We start from the raw sequence: 16,203 nt of genomic DNA on the forward strand, positions 1-16,203 counted from the left end.
GTGTGTGTGTGTGTGTGTGTGTGTGTGTGTGTGTGTGTGTGTGTGTGTGTGTGTGTGTGTGTGTGTGTGTGTGTGTGTGTGTGTGTGTGTGTGTGTGTGTGTGTGTGTGTGTGTGTGTGTGTGTGTGTGTGTGTGTGTGTGTGTGTGTGTGTGTGTGTGTGTGTGTGTGTGTGTGTGTGTGTGTGTGTGTGTGTGTGTGTGTGTGTGTGTGTGTGTGTGCGAGTGCGAGTGCGACCACGTGGACGTGAGTCCGAGTGAGTGAGCCCTGTGAATCGAAGCTTGGGTGCATGTCCAGAAATTTTTGACATTGCCCTTCGGCTATTTGTCCAACTTCATCGCATTGCACCAGCGTAACTCAATGGGCAACATTTTCAAAAACGTTTATACTTCGGAAGACCACCAGAATTTTAACAACTTTCAGTTGGAAACGTTGAGAGGCTACACCTTTTATTAAAACGCCTGCTTGTAGAACTTAGCCGCGAAAATTAAGCCTTTGCTGCGTTATAGCAGAATTTCCGTCAGGGCTAAAATACTCTTGTAACGGAGCAAGAAAGTTAAGTGCCGTAAATACGAATGTTGTTAGAAGAGCGTACCTCTTTAGATGATATCAACTGAAAGCTGCTGAAATTTGGGCGGCCTTTTGAAATATTTTTTTAAAATGTTGCCCATTGAGTTACGCTCGTTCTTCGCGGCGATGTTCCACACATCGCCGCAGCGGCAATGTCCAGAATTCCTGGATATGAGCCTGCGTGAGTTTAAATAAGTTTTAACTGATGTGCGATGTTCATTGTTTCTGAATTCGAAGAGTATACATACGTGGCTGAACTAACATGATTCCGAATCTATCCGTGTATATATAAGCATATATATATATATATATATATAGACCGCTTACCTAAGGAATACTAAACGGTTTCCTACATGCACGTACGCTCATCGACACTGACATACAAATATCTTCCTTGAGCGGATTATGCAGCAGGCGGACATTACTGGCACAAGAACTCGAAACGCATATTCAACTGAAAACAGACATTCGCTAATTAGCTTCCTAATTAATTACCTTATGGCACATATTGACGTTTACCAATTGTAACCAGCGAAACTGCAAGACGTATGCAATTGGAATGAATTTTCACAAAGACACCACTTTCGATATATGCGCCATCGAACGAGTCATAAGAGTGCATGGTTGTTCGACTTAATTTTTTAACAAAACGCACTCTTACGCATTGAAGCACAAAAACTAACTGAGCCATATATTTTTCTCCACAGTTTCGGAAATAATATCTCGAAACCGTTGTTAGCATGGAAATGCATTTCAAGTGGATACATTTTGCAAGCGCACGGGCTGCAGTAGGCAAGTAGCAATATGTGCAGTAATTGATTAGGAAGTTCATTAGTGCACCTACATTGATAAGTTGAATATCCGTTTTGATTTCTCGCGCTAGTAATGTCCACCTCTTCTAATTTTCCAGCCCAAGGACAAGAATTATGCCGTCTGCTATAGACGATTTTTAAATAATTCCGTAAAACTTAAACAGAATCACGCCGTATATGACTCTTAATGTAGCAGCAATCTTTACTGTGAGCTGGCAATTCTGTGTCCTGGTGTGTTAATGTTCAGTGTCCAGTGAGTTTGTCTGCAAGCCTGAGTGGGCCTGTGATCCCATTAGTTCGCACGAGAAATTAGTTTTCGAAGCCCATACTTCTCTGAGCCCGTATATATATGTATATATATATATATATATATATATATATATATATATATATATATATATAGAGAGAGAGAGAGAGAGAGAGAGAGAGAGAAAGAGAGAGAGTTTTTATTTTTTTTATTTCGGAGATTCTAAGTAGGAAATAGCACGCTGCGTCAAGACCTGCTTTGGGGGCATCATTCAACAGCCCGAGTAACTGGTGCCTGCCCTGCCGACAAGCTTGGCATTTACAGGAAGACAAATGACGCCGATGACAGGAGCGCTCCTTCACAAACCCACTGATCATTATCTGCCCTTCCGCAGTGCACCGGATATGCTTTCAGCGCAAGCTCGCTAGCCACAGCCTACCGTGACAACGCAAGGAAAGGAAGAACAGGATTATTGGCAGGCGTTCTTCAAGTGCAATATTTTAACGGTTTGGTTGCCAGGCCGTTCTGCTTAAACACTAATATGGCTAAAGTCATATACTGAACACTAAACACTAAAATCGCATACGTAAAGCCTAAGCACGTGGCGTGAACAAGCCACAGGTTCCAACAAGGTAATGCAGACCCGTTCCCTCCCACACTGGCACGAACCAGAATCTTATCCAATGGATCGAGATTAGGCTCGAAGGTTGCGAATCGCCTACGCCAACTCGGAGGCTCTCAGCGCTCCCAGTTTATCGCTTGCCCTTGTTCCTCGACTATTCTGATTCATTGCACATACCTGAACCTTGCTCAGAGGCAAAGGGAGTCGGATCACCCTGGTGCATGGGAGCTGACCGGACTCAAGTGGCAATTCACCCGAGCTACCTCCGAGCTCTGCATATATCTCGATTACATTTGAAACAATGCACGCCATTAAGCTCCCTTATTGGCATTTCTAGGGCTGTTACTTGACTGGTTGACAATGCTTCTTCGTTTTGTTTTCGTCTCATCGCCTACAGGCTGTGCAGAAGCGCGGTGGCGCTGTGATTGCGGCGCGCAAGCTTTCCAGCGCCATGTCGGCTGCTAAAGCTGCGGCCGACCACATGCACGACTGGTGGCATGGTACTCCCGAGGTCAGTGCCATCTTCTGTAGACTGTATGTTTGTCGCTGTCGTTTGAACAAAGCAATCTCATAAATGCATGCTAGCGCAACGCGTAATAGCCTGCAGGTACAGACTCCTCTGAACCTGCATACGTTAATTATCACGGCATTGGCAGCTAATGCATGTACATACAGGTTTCAACTTGACGTATTGCCTCGCACAGTACAGGTCAGTAAGTGTATGTGCGAGTCAGTAAGTCGAGCTTGCACGTGCTGCTTGCTCTTCCGCCTTATTACGGCTTGGCAGTTTAACGCTGTTGTTGAGCCAATGGACAAAATCTTTACAAATTTATTTTCCGATTTCATCGATTATTTTACTCCCTATACCGCTCTTCTCTTATTGTTCTTTCCTTTGGTCCGAACGAATAATCAAGTATACCACCCGTAGTATCTACTTGCTTTGAGTCTCAATGGTCAGATTGCTAATTAAAAATGAATCACTAATAAATTATTTCCTTGTTAATTTCCGCGTACATGTTGCAATTGCGGAAGTTGTGTTCGTTTGGCATAAATCCTCAGCCTAGCATCACTTTCAATATATCCATCCCTAGAAGATGCTGAACTATACACGGGTGCTACCCTTAGTTTTGTCCCACGCAGCTCGATCAAGCTTTTTGGGGGAAAGCGCTCACTTCAACGCCCAAGTAACTCGTGGCCAATGTGGCCAGCGTGGCTTTGTTACCTGCTTCTAAGTTACACTAACTTCCCCGTAAAGGTAATTGTTTTTGACGAAAGAACTAACGAAGACACTAACAAGGCTTAACGGTTAAGCAAAGTAACTTGCCTCAACGTCTTGAATTTCAGCGTAGTAGTGAACGATGGTGAATCGGTGATTGAAGTGGACCCTTCGGGAAAGTGGTAAGGGCCATGCGAAGTAGCCGTTGTTCAAAAGAAATGAAAAAGAAGCAGTCGCGACTGCTTTCCCCGTTAAATAACTCTAAACAAATTTCAGGTAACTTAGCGGTTTCTGGGCGCTTCATTGTCCGCGACGTGTGATCTCTTTCCTTCAGACGCAAAAATCAATTATATAAAAGCGTTTTGATGTTGAAGGCTGACGCTTAAAGATAAGGGCTCGGGGGGAAAAAAATTACCTTCGCAGGGCCATTGGGTGTCCATGGCGGTGCTGAGTGACGGCTCGTACGGATCGCCAGCCGACGTGATGTTCAGCTACCCGGTGCACATCGACTCCCAGCGGCACTGGCGCATCGTGGACGGACTGTCCATGTCCGACTTTGTCCGGCAGAAGATCCAGGTCACCGGCAAGGAACTCGTCGAGGAACGAAACGAAGCCTTGGCCTTCTGCAAGAAGTGACGGGCCACCGCGCTTGCGGTCGAGCCCAGCAGGATAGCGGAACTTGGAGCAAGAAAAGCCCTCGTTTTTCATTCAGTTTCATCGGGTCTTACGGGTAGCCGTCTTACCAATCCCTCGTTCGCAGTTGTCGGACTCCCTCAAGGCGCTGTGCTTTTTGCGACTGCCTGCCCTTCGACAGCAGCACGATAGTCCATGAGTGCGTACGTCTTCGGGTGTTCTGGAAACTGAGAATAAATGCACGCGCGCGAATACTTCTAGAAACTCCTTTATTAGGAAAGCGAGAAGACACGTGTAATCGTGTACTTATGTGCATCGCAATACATTTTCTCTAGAAACACGAGTATCCCACTCGTATAGTTGAAGCAAGCGCGCCTGGTGGCCACATAGCTTTGCGCGTAGTAGAGCATGCAAGGAGGCAAATCGCGCATTATCAATAGGCATAGAATACAACTGTGGTTTGTTGTAATGGCAGCCATCTGCGAAAGCGCCGGTTGCCTTTTCAGCCACCTAGTGAGGCTATAGAATGCAACAACCTTCAAGTCATCCTGGTAACCTTGTAATATCATGCGGCTAAGCCGGAGAGCGCGGCTTCTAATGATACAGTTTATTCTCATGTTAGGGTATACCTCAAACTGAGTCCGCGATGCTTACCCGTCACAGTTCAGCGGTTATAGCCCTATTAACGGAGAGGTCGCACATTCCTCTGACCTATCCCATTTGTGTCAGAGCATAGTACGAAACTCCCGGTCACGTGGATGCCGGTGCATTTCAGCGCATAACGTTGGCCACATGGAACTCCCCGCCGCTGCGTTCCTGTAGCTCTCAGCCCGAAAAGCTACCCAAGGCCGCTAAACCCGATGGTAGTTCTGGTCATAGCTGGTGACCCGGCGCTGTGGCTTTGTCGCTATGGCGTTGCGCGGCTCTGCTCGAGGTCGCGGGTTCAATCCCGTCCGCGGATGCCACATTTCGATGTGGGCGTAATGTGAAAAAACGCTCATGTACTTATATTTAGGTGAGCGTTAAAAAGACCTTAGGTCATCAAAATTAATTCGGAGTTTCCCATCTACACCGTGCCTAATAATAGGGTTGTGTTTATGGCACGTGGAAGCTGGGAATTCAATTACCTTTTTTTTTAAGTTGACGTGGTGTACAGTGGTTTGTTAGAACCGTAGAGTTTCTCGCCACATTACCTAGAGGAACATGTGGAGCTGCTGCGCAGTGGTATGCATGGGAATGCCGGTATATTGCGACTTCGGATGGGCATCGTTCTCGGAGAGCCAGGCAAGTACCGTTCCGTCTGTCACAATGATTAGTTTTCTATTTCTACTAAAACAGCACGTAAAAAGCTGTTTTAGCTTTATTATTACACAAAACATGGGTTCGATTATGAGAACTTGTTATTGCATGTACAATTATATCATACGGAAAAATATCAGCGGGCCGCTAAAGTTCGAGGACAGACGACAAGATTCGCGCTCGCTTTGAAACAGTTTGTCGTCTGTTCTTGCTTTTCTTCGCTTGGTCATGCATTGTAGGTGAGTAAAGATGTAACTTGCGTGAATAGAAACATTTTATGAAGATTTTACTTTAACAACGCGTTATTTGTGTAGCCATATCCACGTTTGAGATGAAGCCTCTTACAACACCAGCCAACGCAAGCCTCGCAGACACATACCGTCATTCCCACCCCTTACAAAAATGACTTTAGACTGTCTATAGAAAGTCTATAGACTTTTCATAGACGACCTTTCCTTTCTATAGATTTGGACTTTTGTTGATATAAAGTCTATAGACTGACTATAGACGAAAGTCGATAAAGTTTCTATTTCTTTTTGTCTATTTGCAGTCTTTAGACGGTCTATAGAAAAAAGTCGATAAGGTGTTTGTTTCCTTTTTGTCTGCTTCCCCTCTATAGAATGCCTACAGACGAAAGTCGACACAGTCTCTATCTATTTTTGTCCATACTTTGTCTTTAGACTTTCTATAGACGAAAGTCGATAGGGTTTCTATTTCTTTTTGTCTATTCGCAGTCTATAGACGGTCTATAGAAAAAAGTCGATAAGGTGTTTGTTTCCTTTTTGTCTGCTTCCCCTCTATAGAATGCCTACAGACGAAAGTCGACACAGTCTCTATCTATTTTTGTCCATACTTTGTCTTTAGACTTTCTATAGACGAAAGTCGATAGGGTTTCTATTTCTTTTTGTCTATTCGCAGTCTATAGACGGTCTATAGAAAAAAGTCGATAAGGTGTTTGTTTCCTTTTTATCTGCTTCCCCTCTATAGAATACCTACAGACGAAAGTGGATACAGTCTCTATCTATGTTTGTCCATACTTTGTCTATAGACTTTCTATAGACGAAAGTCGATAGGGTTTCTATTTCTTTTTGTCTACTCGCAGTCTATAGACGGTCTACAGAAAAAAGTCGATAAGGTGTTTGTTTCTTTTTTGTCTGCTTCCCCTCTATAGAATACCTACAGACGAAAGTAGACACAGTCTCTATCTATCTTTGTCCATACTTTGTCTATAGACTTTCTATAGACGAAAGTCGATAGGGTTTCTATTTATTTTTGTCTATTCGCAGTCTATAGACGGCCTATAGAAAAAAGTCGATAAGGTGTTTGTTTCCTTTTTATCTGCTTCCCCTCTATAGAATACCTACAGACGAAAGTGGATACAGTCTCTATCTATTTTTGTCCATACTTTGTCTATAGACTTTCTATAAACGAAAGTCGATAGGGTTTCTATTTCTTTTTGTCTACTCTCAGTCTATAGATGGTCTATAGAAAAAAGTCGATAAGGTGTTTGTGTCTTTCTTGCCTACTTCCCCTTTATGGACTACCTATAGACGAAAGTGGATACAGTCTCTATCTATTTTTGTCCATACTTTGTCTATAGACTTTCTATAGACGAAAGTCGATAAGGTTTCTATTTCTTTTTGTCTACTCGCTGTCTATAGACGGTCTATAGAAAAAGTCGATAAGGTGTTTGTTTCTTTTTGTCTATTTCCCCTCTATGGACTACTTTTAGACGAACGTCGATACAGTGTCTATTTATTTTTGTCCATATACTTTGTATATAGACTTTCTGTAGACGAAAGTCGATAAGATTTCTATTTCTTTTTGTCTACTCGCAGTCTATAGACGGTCTATAGAAAAAATTCGATAGGGAGTTTGTTTCTTCTTTGTCTACTTCCCCTCTATATGGGCTACCTGTAGACGAAAGCCGATACAGTTTCTATTTATTTTTGTCCATACTTTGTGTGTTGACTCTCTGTATTATGGACAATAGTCGACAAGGTTTCTATTTTTTTCTCTACTCCTGGTGTATTGAATGTCTATAGAAGAAAGTCGATAATATGTAATTCCGAGTTCCCATACCCCCCGCCCTCTGCGAACGCGATGATATGGCACTGGTTCATGCACGACGGCACCGCAACCCTGGCGCGGCGGGCAAACCGTGCAGGCTGCTAGTCTGCGTTCGGTGCAGCTGCACCGAACGAGGATCGCGGCGGAGCAGGCACCGTCCGAGTCACCAAGGTCTTCCAGGCACCCGAAGGCCCTAAACCTGGCTGCTTCCCGGACGTACACTTCGCGAAGACCAGGTGGTGAAGGTCAGATGGTGAAGATGTGGCAAAGGGGGTGAATAAGTGGCGAAAGCCCGCAGACCAGGTGGTGAATTCGCCACCTCTGAGTTGTCGTGGTCTTGCATGTCTATAGATTAACAATAGACAAACATCGTTAATCTGGGCCCAACCCGTGTACGCTGTAACCAAGCGCAGGTACCGGTGGATAATACATAGCTGCATTTGATATAAGCCACTAAAGTTGTATACTGCTGAGATTGCTATAGAGCCTATTTGTAGACTTTAGTATACACATAGTGTATACCTCCGCATTTGTTGACCACATATGATCTACGTAGTCACTCTCGGCAATCCCAAGACAGTCTTCACAGTTGTCGCATCACTTTTGCGGCAGTAGAATAACGGAAGCAAAACGCCGATCCAATTGTTAAAATATATGTTATGAACGCCAGCTTCAGATACAAGTGGATTCGAAACAGGCATCAAGCTAACAGCAAAGACACTCGTAATGTTTGTAGCTGACAACGCGGACTTTGTGAATGTGCCATGAACCGATGTCGCGCATGTGGTGTTCGCGTTGTGTGTCGTCCGATTCTCGGATACTTTTCACATTGTCTTCATATCTCGGCTGCGTCACTAACATCGGGCGACTTTTGTTGCCTAATATCCTGCACTATAAGCTCATCAACGTTTCTCATTCACTTAAAATAGGTGCCAAATTCTCTGAGCCCACCCAGTATTTCGCCGGCGGTATGCCTGCGCAGCCACGCATATGAGTACCTCAATGCTGTACTGATTGCTTTGACCTATCATCGGAACAGAAAATTAGCACTAACATACGTGCGGGCATCACATTTAGCGGTACGCTGGAAGATATGCTACAAATACGCTGTATTACTCATCGACGCTGACAATAATGCGTCTAAAACGTCTGAAGGGCACCGTAACGGCTTTTACAAACAGCGCATTCATGTTAGCGTTCCAGTCTGATACGATAGCCCACAGCGTTTGTCTTACAACCTGCCAGCGCATATCCTTCGTCCACGAAAAAAATGCATAACGGAAAAGAAAAGCCACCCGTTCCGGCGCGCATGGCGCATCAGAGAGAGAGAAAGAGACAAAGAAAAAAATGAAGGAGGAAAAGGCGCTCACACTCCTCCGAGCGCGCACGCCCTCCGCGCGGAGCTCCTGCGCATGCTCGGAGTTCTTGCGCATGCGCGGCGGTGCGCCGTCTCAACGAGCGCGCCAGGCACGTAAACGGTTGTGCCGGTGTGCGGTGTCTCCCTGAACGTTGGTGTCTGTGTATGCGTGTCTTCTTTGTGGGATCACAAGTCAACTACTTTGAATGGTAAGCTTTATCAAAGACGTTTTGCGTCAATACCTCATGATTATGTGAGCGCATTTCGTAGCGCGAACCGGCTGCACGTAGCGCAGGCGACTCGGGTATAGTGTCGGTTTGTCGTTGACATGGTTTGATAACGCGCTCCTGTTCTCGCTTCTACTATACGGAATGTTTTACGGCGAGCGATCGCTCGTGCTTGTTGATTTTATCATTATAGCTTAGGTGCGTAAAAAAGGAAGTACACCATGTTTTAACTTGATACTGAGCTACCACTGAGAGGATTGTGTGTGTTGGGCAGCCGGTGTGGTAGATCTCATTTAGTGGCGCTTGATCCGGCCGCGATGAATGCTGCACCGTATGTGTAGCGAAATTCTCGTGACACGCTTTACGCATATATCTCGAAATTGTGTTAGCATCAAGAATTTTCAAACAGACAGGCATAGTTGAATAACTGCTAGCGTACTAGGATGAAAGGCCGTGTTTGCGGGGCATGCATCAGCAGTGTGTGCGCTGCCGTTTTCGCATAGTTTAAAAGTAGCAGTATTTTTAAGGTTCCTGGCAACCAATCTAAATAATTTTGGGAAGTTACAGCAAGCAAAACACGAGACTTGAAGAAATATCTAGTAGAAATCTCTAGATTCACCCAATCTATTTATATGCAACCACAAACGCTTTTGGAGCATGAAACCTGCGATAAGCTTAGTCACTTGCAGCTCCGCAACTTAGCCGAAAAAATTAGAGAACAATAAATTAGTCGCTCCGGGAACACCTTTACACGTTTCAAACTGAAGGCATTGCGTTTGACGGTAGTTGGAAGATTTGTTTTTTGTCTCTTTTTTTAAACAATTTAGCAGCAGAAGTTATCTTTCGAGCTACATGAAAAGCGTTAAGCGGCTTCCGATGCTTCGGCGTTCTGTAGTTTACGTGCTCTTAATCACAAGGCAGCTGCTGGCGCAGATTCGCATTGTGCTAATCGTGCATGGTATGAAGCCATTGTCGTGCGTAATAAGTGTTCCGGTTTTCATTACTGTTGCATGTAGCGCCGTCGTCTTGGACAGACTGCATACAATATGCGCTGTACAAAAGAAAAAAAGAGCCAGATTATCAATTTGGTGGTCTTTTCTAAGTAGATAACGCATAGATCATTCAAATAATTCAGTGGGCATTGCATTTGTTCTACCCTTATCAACACACCTAAGAGATCGTAACATGTTTTAGTTGATAAGTAACCTGATCAGTACGCCCCCATTCATGTGCATTCTACTGAAAGTGTGGCAAATGTATTCATCTCGAAGTATGAGAAAAGAGACATTGCAGACTGTTCTAAGCGGAAGTAAATTGCAAATCTTAACGTGATTGTTCAAAACTGCAGTCAGTATGCTGAGCATGTTCGTTCGGCACGGGCATATTGTATTAACACCTGAAAAATGTGCACAGTCCAGCCGGGTATCTTTGTTTCAACAAGTATTATTATAGGAATCGTTTGGGATTCTCGCATTTCTTTTATTTTTATAAGTACACTGTGTGTCACATGAACCTGTCCTAAAACGAAACGTACCGTTGCTGGCACCGGCGACCATTACGGTTGTCTAACTGCTTATCATACTGTAGTATAACGAAACATCATAATGGTACTGATTAATATTCCCATGTAGTCTTTAGTCAGAGGTAAACAAAGTTAACTAGAGGCATAAGTGATGAGAGCAAATTATATTGAAAACTACTACTGAAGCGTAAAAATAACTAATTGTATAACTCATTGTATAGTTTTTCCTCACATTGTTGCATTTGCGTTACGTGTGTCTCTGTGTCTTCCGTGCTGTACTCGCGTGGCCATCAATTACGAACTTGCCGAAGCCCTTGTCAGCTTTATTAATCAAGGGATTCAAGTCAGTTGAATCTAACACTGCATGTCAAGTGACTGACGTGTTATTCGTTTTATCTAAATATTATGGACTGGCAGTACTTGGCAAGCATTAAACCACAATATTTTTTTTATTGCACTTAAGCTGCAGGCGTCATAGATTGCCAGAAAATTTTCATGAGAACAGCCAGGGAAGGCTTGGAAAAAGATCGGGAAATTTTAAAATGGCCACATAGGTATGCTGTCTTGTTATATGTCATACAAAGTTTCCAGAGAATCTCTGAGTTAAATATATTTTTAAAACGTTTCACCTGATAAAAATTGAAGGAAATTGGTTCCATTTATTGAAAAATAAAAGAAAGTCAAGCTTACTGACAAGGCATTTCTTACTCAATATGTGTTTTTTTTGCGTTAACTAAACGTCCTGAACCTCGATAGCCTAGAAAAAATTTTCATCTTTCAAAGCACCTTAAATAATTTACTGTAATAGAATTCATTCGAACTATACTATCAGTTCTGTTTCCTAGGAGGTGCACATCTGTCGTGCCATGACACAAAGTGCTCGTGTGGTATTTCGGGTGCTCATATGGTATACCTAAGTTGCAAACCTGTTAGCACGCCCAAGAGGCCTCATTACCTGTAACAAATTAAGTGACCATATCGATACAATCCGCCCATCTGCCTTCCGTTGAAGTTATGGCCAATCACCCATTCATCTAAAAGTATGAGAAAGACATTTAAATGTGTATTGAGCAAAATAATTTACAATCTTAGGCATGATACTGTGAATATTCCAGTCACGTCTTCTGAAAATATCCCTCTGCACGGGCATACTTAACGACCAGCCAAAAAAAATGTACAGACAGCCCAACTGGGTAACGTTTCAGCAATAAATATAGAGACCATTTGGGATAAGTACAATAATGCATCATATATGAACGTGTCATAAAAGGGAACATACTGTTGCTGGCACGAGCAGCAGTTGTGACTGTTTGATTGTTCACCATACCATGCAATAAAACATTCTATAAAGGTGCTGATTTGTATTGACAAGCAGCCATTAGTCATAGTTAAACCGCATTAAGTATTGACTTCGATGGTTTGAGCAAATATATTAAGCTGCTTAATGAACACACAAAGAATATACACTTGTTATTTTTGCCTCACATTGCTGGATCTACTTATTTGCAGCATACACCTGCAGCACCTTTGGGACTAATGACACAAAGGTCAAGGCCAGCCTGGCGACCATGCTTGCCAAGGAGTAGTGTAAATATTTAATCTGTTTCCATAATAGCATACGACATGAATTTAAGGAATTCATCTATTATATCGAGCAATAAAAACGGTGAATGCATTGCTGGCGCATTTGTTTTATTTTTCGCACTGCATGATTCAGCACTATATAAATTCTTTCTGTTTGTGCAACATATATGAAAGTACAGCTGGTTCAGAAGCATTATTAATCTACTAACGGTAATGCATAAGCGCAGATGAAAAGGAACAGGTGCACATGCATAAATACATTCAAAACTTTTTGCTACCGCATGTAAACAAAAATGTAAACTAACTTGTAGATAGCCGCTATGGAGTTATGGCCTTATACACTCTTTGTAGACTTGTCTATAAGATGTCTGTGTATATAGAGTGCCTATAGATTAAAAAAAATTCATATTTGTTAACAAATGTCTGCAGAATGTCATAGAAAAAAAGTGTATCGGACTATAAAGTTCTGTTTTTGTAGACTGAAGTCTATAGAATGTCTATAGACTATCTATATACATTTGTATATAGACATTCCATAGACTTCAGTCTACAAAAGTAGAACTGTATATATAGTTCTACTTTTGTAGACTGAAGTGTATAAAATGTCTACGGACAAATCTCATCTGTAGACATTCTATAGACTTCAGTCTACAAAAGTAGAACTGTAAGCCTATACACTTGTCCATAGACAGTCTATAGACAGTCTATAGACTCAGACTTCTTATAGACTAGTCTATAAAAAGTGTATGGCCATAAGTCTCTAGACTGTCTATAGGCAGTGTATAGACAGTCTATAGACTCAGACTTTTTATAGACTAGTCTATAAAAAGTGTATGGCCATAAGTCTATAGACCGTCTATAGACAGTCTATAGACTCAGACTTCTTATAGACTAGTCTATAAAAAGTGTATGGCCATAAGTCTATAGACAGTCTATAGACAATCTATAGACTCAGACTTTTTATAGACTAGTCTATAAAAAGTATGGCCATAAGTCTATAGACTGTCTATAGACTGTGTATAGACAGTCTATAGACTCAGACTTTTTATAGACTAGTCTATAAAAAGTGTATGGCCATAAGTCTATAGACTGTCTATAGACTAGTCTAAAGAAATGTCTATAGACAGTCTATAGACTCAGACTTTTTATAGACTAGTCTATAAAAAGTGTATGGCCATAAATCTATAGACTGTCTATAGACTAGTCTAAAGAAATGTCTATAGACAGTCTATAGACTTCATAGACAAATGTCTATAGACTGTCTATGGACTTTCTATAAAAATTTTTGTAAGGGACGACGGCACAGCGCCCCTTAGGAAACTCCCATAGACGGTGGCGCCAGATTTCCCTCTAGGTGTTATAGCGAGAAACTCTATGGGTAGAACATACAGTACATTACAGAGTGAGGCCTACTGCATTGCTGCGGTCGAAGATATCATTGCAAAAAAGACAATAAAAAGGTATTCTCGCACTGCAGTCGGGACTAATCGACATGAACATAATGGAAATAACGCTGCGTTGTGTCTATCGTTCCGTTCGCCGCATCTGCTTCCACTTGCTTGATTATTGAATGGGCACTCCAGGTGATATCCGCGATTATGCCTTGCGGCAGATGCCGCACGAAGTAAAATACATTAACGAAAGTGACCTATCGCGAGCATAGCCTCCGGTTACAAGCATTCCTTACCTTTTTTTTTATATATATCTCGGGAACAGCGCAGGCATGAATGAGAGGAGCATACATTTAATAAACGGTTTTCTAAGTGCCGCATGATAACACCATATAATATATTACAGAAACGCAATGTCAGTCTTGTTTATCTTCTTGTGGTAAAGTTACTAAGTGCTAACGTTATTGCATTTTTGTTTCTGTTTACAAAACTTTTTTGCAAATTCCTAATACTCGCTCGGAAAATATTAAAGAAAGAGCTGCTCGCAGTAACAGTTTTAAGTGCGATAAATTTCATTCAGACCCCTTCAGTAGTTGCTTCTGGGGAGCACATCTGCGTTTCGTCTGTATTTCTTGGGGAATACTGAGAAAAGTCTATTTCGTAAGTCGTGTGACGTTTTGCCCCCCGTTGCACCACGCATATTGCACCTACATCATTGAGGTAGGAAATAAACTAGGACCGAAGCATAACACAATAAAATTCAAGCCAGAGAGAGCCGGCCCAACACGTGATGCAATCCCACTAAACTTCAGTGCCTTCCACCATCGCGCTAACTGCGCTCAGCGCACGCTCTTCCGAGATGACAATGGATGCGGCCGCAACGCGTGGATGCCGCGGTCGCACGTGCAGAGAGGACGATCATTGCATAAGTTGTAAAAAACGACCGGGTAAAAATGAGGACAGAGTGGTTGGCAAAGCCCCCACCAAGAGGGGTGCCCAATTGAATCACAATGATGCGTAAGTAACTGAAAATGAAAAGTGTTACAAGTGCATTACACAATAAAAATACTAGGCAATGTAAGCAACTTCGTTACACTTACGTTCTGGAGCATTCCGTGCCAAAATCACTATCTGATTGTGAAGCACGCCATACTGGGAGACTCCGGATTAATTTAGAACACCTGGCGATCTTTAACGCGCCCCAAGGGGTTCGGGCGTTCTTACACTTCGCCTCTATCGAAATGCGACCGCCGTGGCGGAAATCTCATTCGTGCTTAGCAGCGCAACACCATAGCCGCTAAGCCACCACGGCGGGTCCAACATGGCTAAGAACAAAGTCTTACACGAGGGCGAATCAGAAAGTATCTTCCCCTATTTTTTATTAGCCAAAGTAAGGTACGTAAGGTTAATTACAGATATGGCGTACTATTCTAGGTACCTTGCACTATTTTCTCTTACTGTCTCCACACCGGTTCCGACATTTTTCCCATCGCCGCACTAAATTTGAGAAGAAATGTTGTCGTCAGTCAGCGGCGCACGCGACCTCCCCGAACGCTCATTGTCGTGCAAGTCTTCGCCGCCTTTTTGCCGATTCACAGCACCACCATCTCACACTTCTCTAAGCGTGACACCTCTCACCATACGTGGGCTGAATTTCTCTGTGTATTCAGGTGGGCGTTCATCTCTTACAAAGAAAACGAATAGCACTTCGTAGCTCGTACGCCGTAGAAGTGTGAAGCACAACCGCCATCTTCAACAACCGACAGCAGCGCCGTGCCGCGGAGCTACCGGCAGTTAAAGCTGGGCCGGTCTAAGAAAGGTCCACCGTTGGGGACGGATATGTTTACTTCGCATTTACAGCCGTAATATGGCTGCAGTAAATTCTACCTCTGCCCGCGAAGATGATTGTGCTGTGCTGTGCTGTGAAATGTGCACGTACGCGTTGCACAGAAGCAGTATGCTGTGGAGCCCTCATCATCATCATCATATTCACCATAACACCACCCTCCTTCTTTTTCATGTCCTTTCTCTGTAATTACCCCAAGCACTTTTCCCAGCGTGGAGTACCTCCACCTTTCTGCCATTAAAAATTCTCTCTCTCTCTCTCTCTATCTCTCTCTCTCTCTCATGGCTAAAAAAAATAGGGGCAAGGACTTTCTGATTCGCCCTCGCAGATTACATCGCTACTTCTACATTTGCTGGGCCATGTTAAAGCGTTCAGGGATTCTTAGAATGATTGAGTTGTACTAGGTAATACGAGTATATACCACTGATCGATTGTGCGTGGAAAAAAGAAAGTGTTTAAAATGTGTCGGTGCGTGTGTAAAAAGATGCGGGCGGTGTCTGAAGCACGGTGGCTTAGAGTAAAAGATGTTTTTTCGAACCTTACTCCACCATCTAGGTTCAGTGCATTAATTGGATTTTTTTTTTCTTTTTTACAGCGCCATGGGGCACAGTTAGTAACAAGGCGCTCACTTCATCGCTTTCGTATATCCGCAGTGGCATCATCAGCTCTTGTCTTCTTCGATCGCGTTCGATCGCATGTCTTCCGAATGAAGGTTCCAGTCTGTCTCATTCACAGCAAGTGGCGGAGATGTCCTTCCATTCCGTTGTCCCTCGCGTTACGTGGGCTCCTGGAGCCACATTTGGGTGACC

General features: G+C 43.1%; 1 protein-coding gene across 3 annotated transcripts in view; it reads left to right on the plus strand.

Annotated features, from left to right (window-relative positions):
• The window catches only part of LOC142587534 (malate dehydrogenase, cytoplasmic-like), a 32,426-nt gene extending 26,667 nt beyond the window's left edge, over positions 1-5,759 (plus strand). For 2 of the 3 annotated variants that reach the window (XM_075698618.1, XM_075698616.1), the window contains 2 exons: positions 2,647-2,760; positions 3,889-5,759. In XM_075698618.1, the coding sequence (XP_075554733.1) occupies positions 2,647-2,760; positions 3,889-4,101 (327 nt within the window). In that variant the 3' untranslated portion in view covers positions 4,102-5,759. The remainder of the gene's footprint in view (positions 1-2,646; positions 2,761-3,888) is intronic. The other variant, XM_075698617.1, reaches the window with a different exon arrangement.
• The last annotated feature ends 10,444 nt before the right edge of the window (positions 5,760-16,203 follow it).

The sequence above is a fragment of the Dermacentor variabilis genome, chromosome 7 (genome assembly GCF_050947875.1).
Source record: "Dermacentor variabilis isolate Ectoservices chromosome 7, ASM5094787v1, whole genome shotgun sequence".
Lineage (NCBI taxonomy): Eukaryota > Metazoa > Arthropoda > Arachnida > Ixodida > Ixodidae > Dermacentor > Dermacentor variabilis.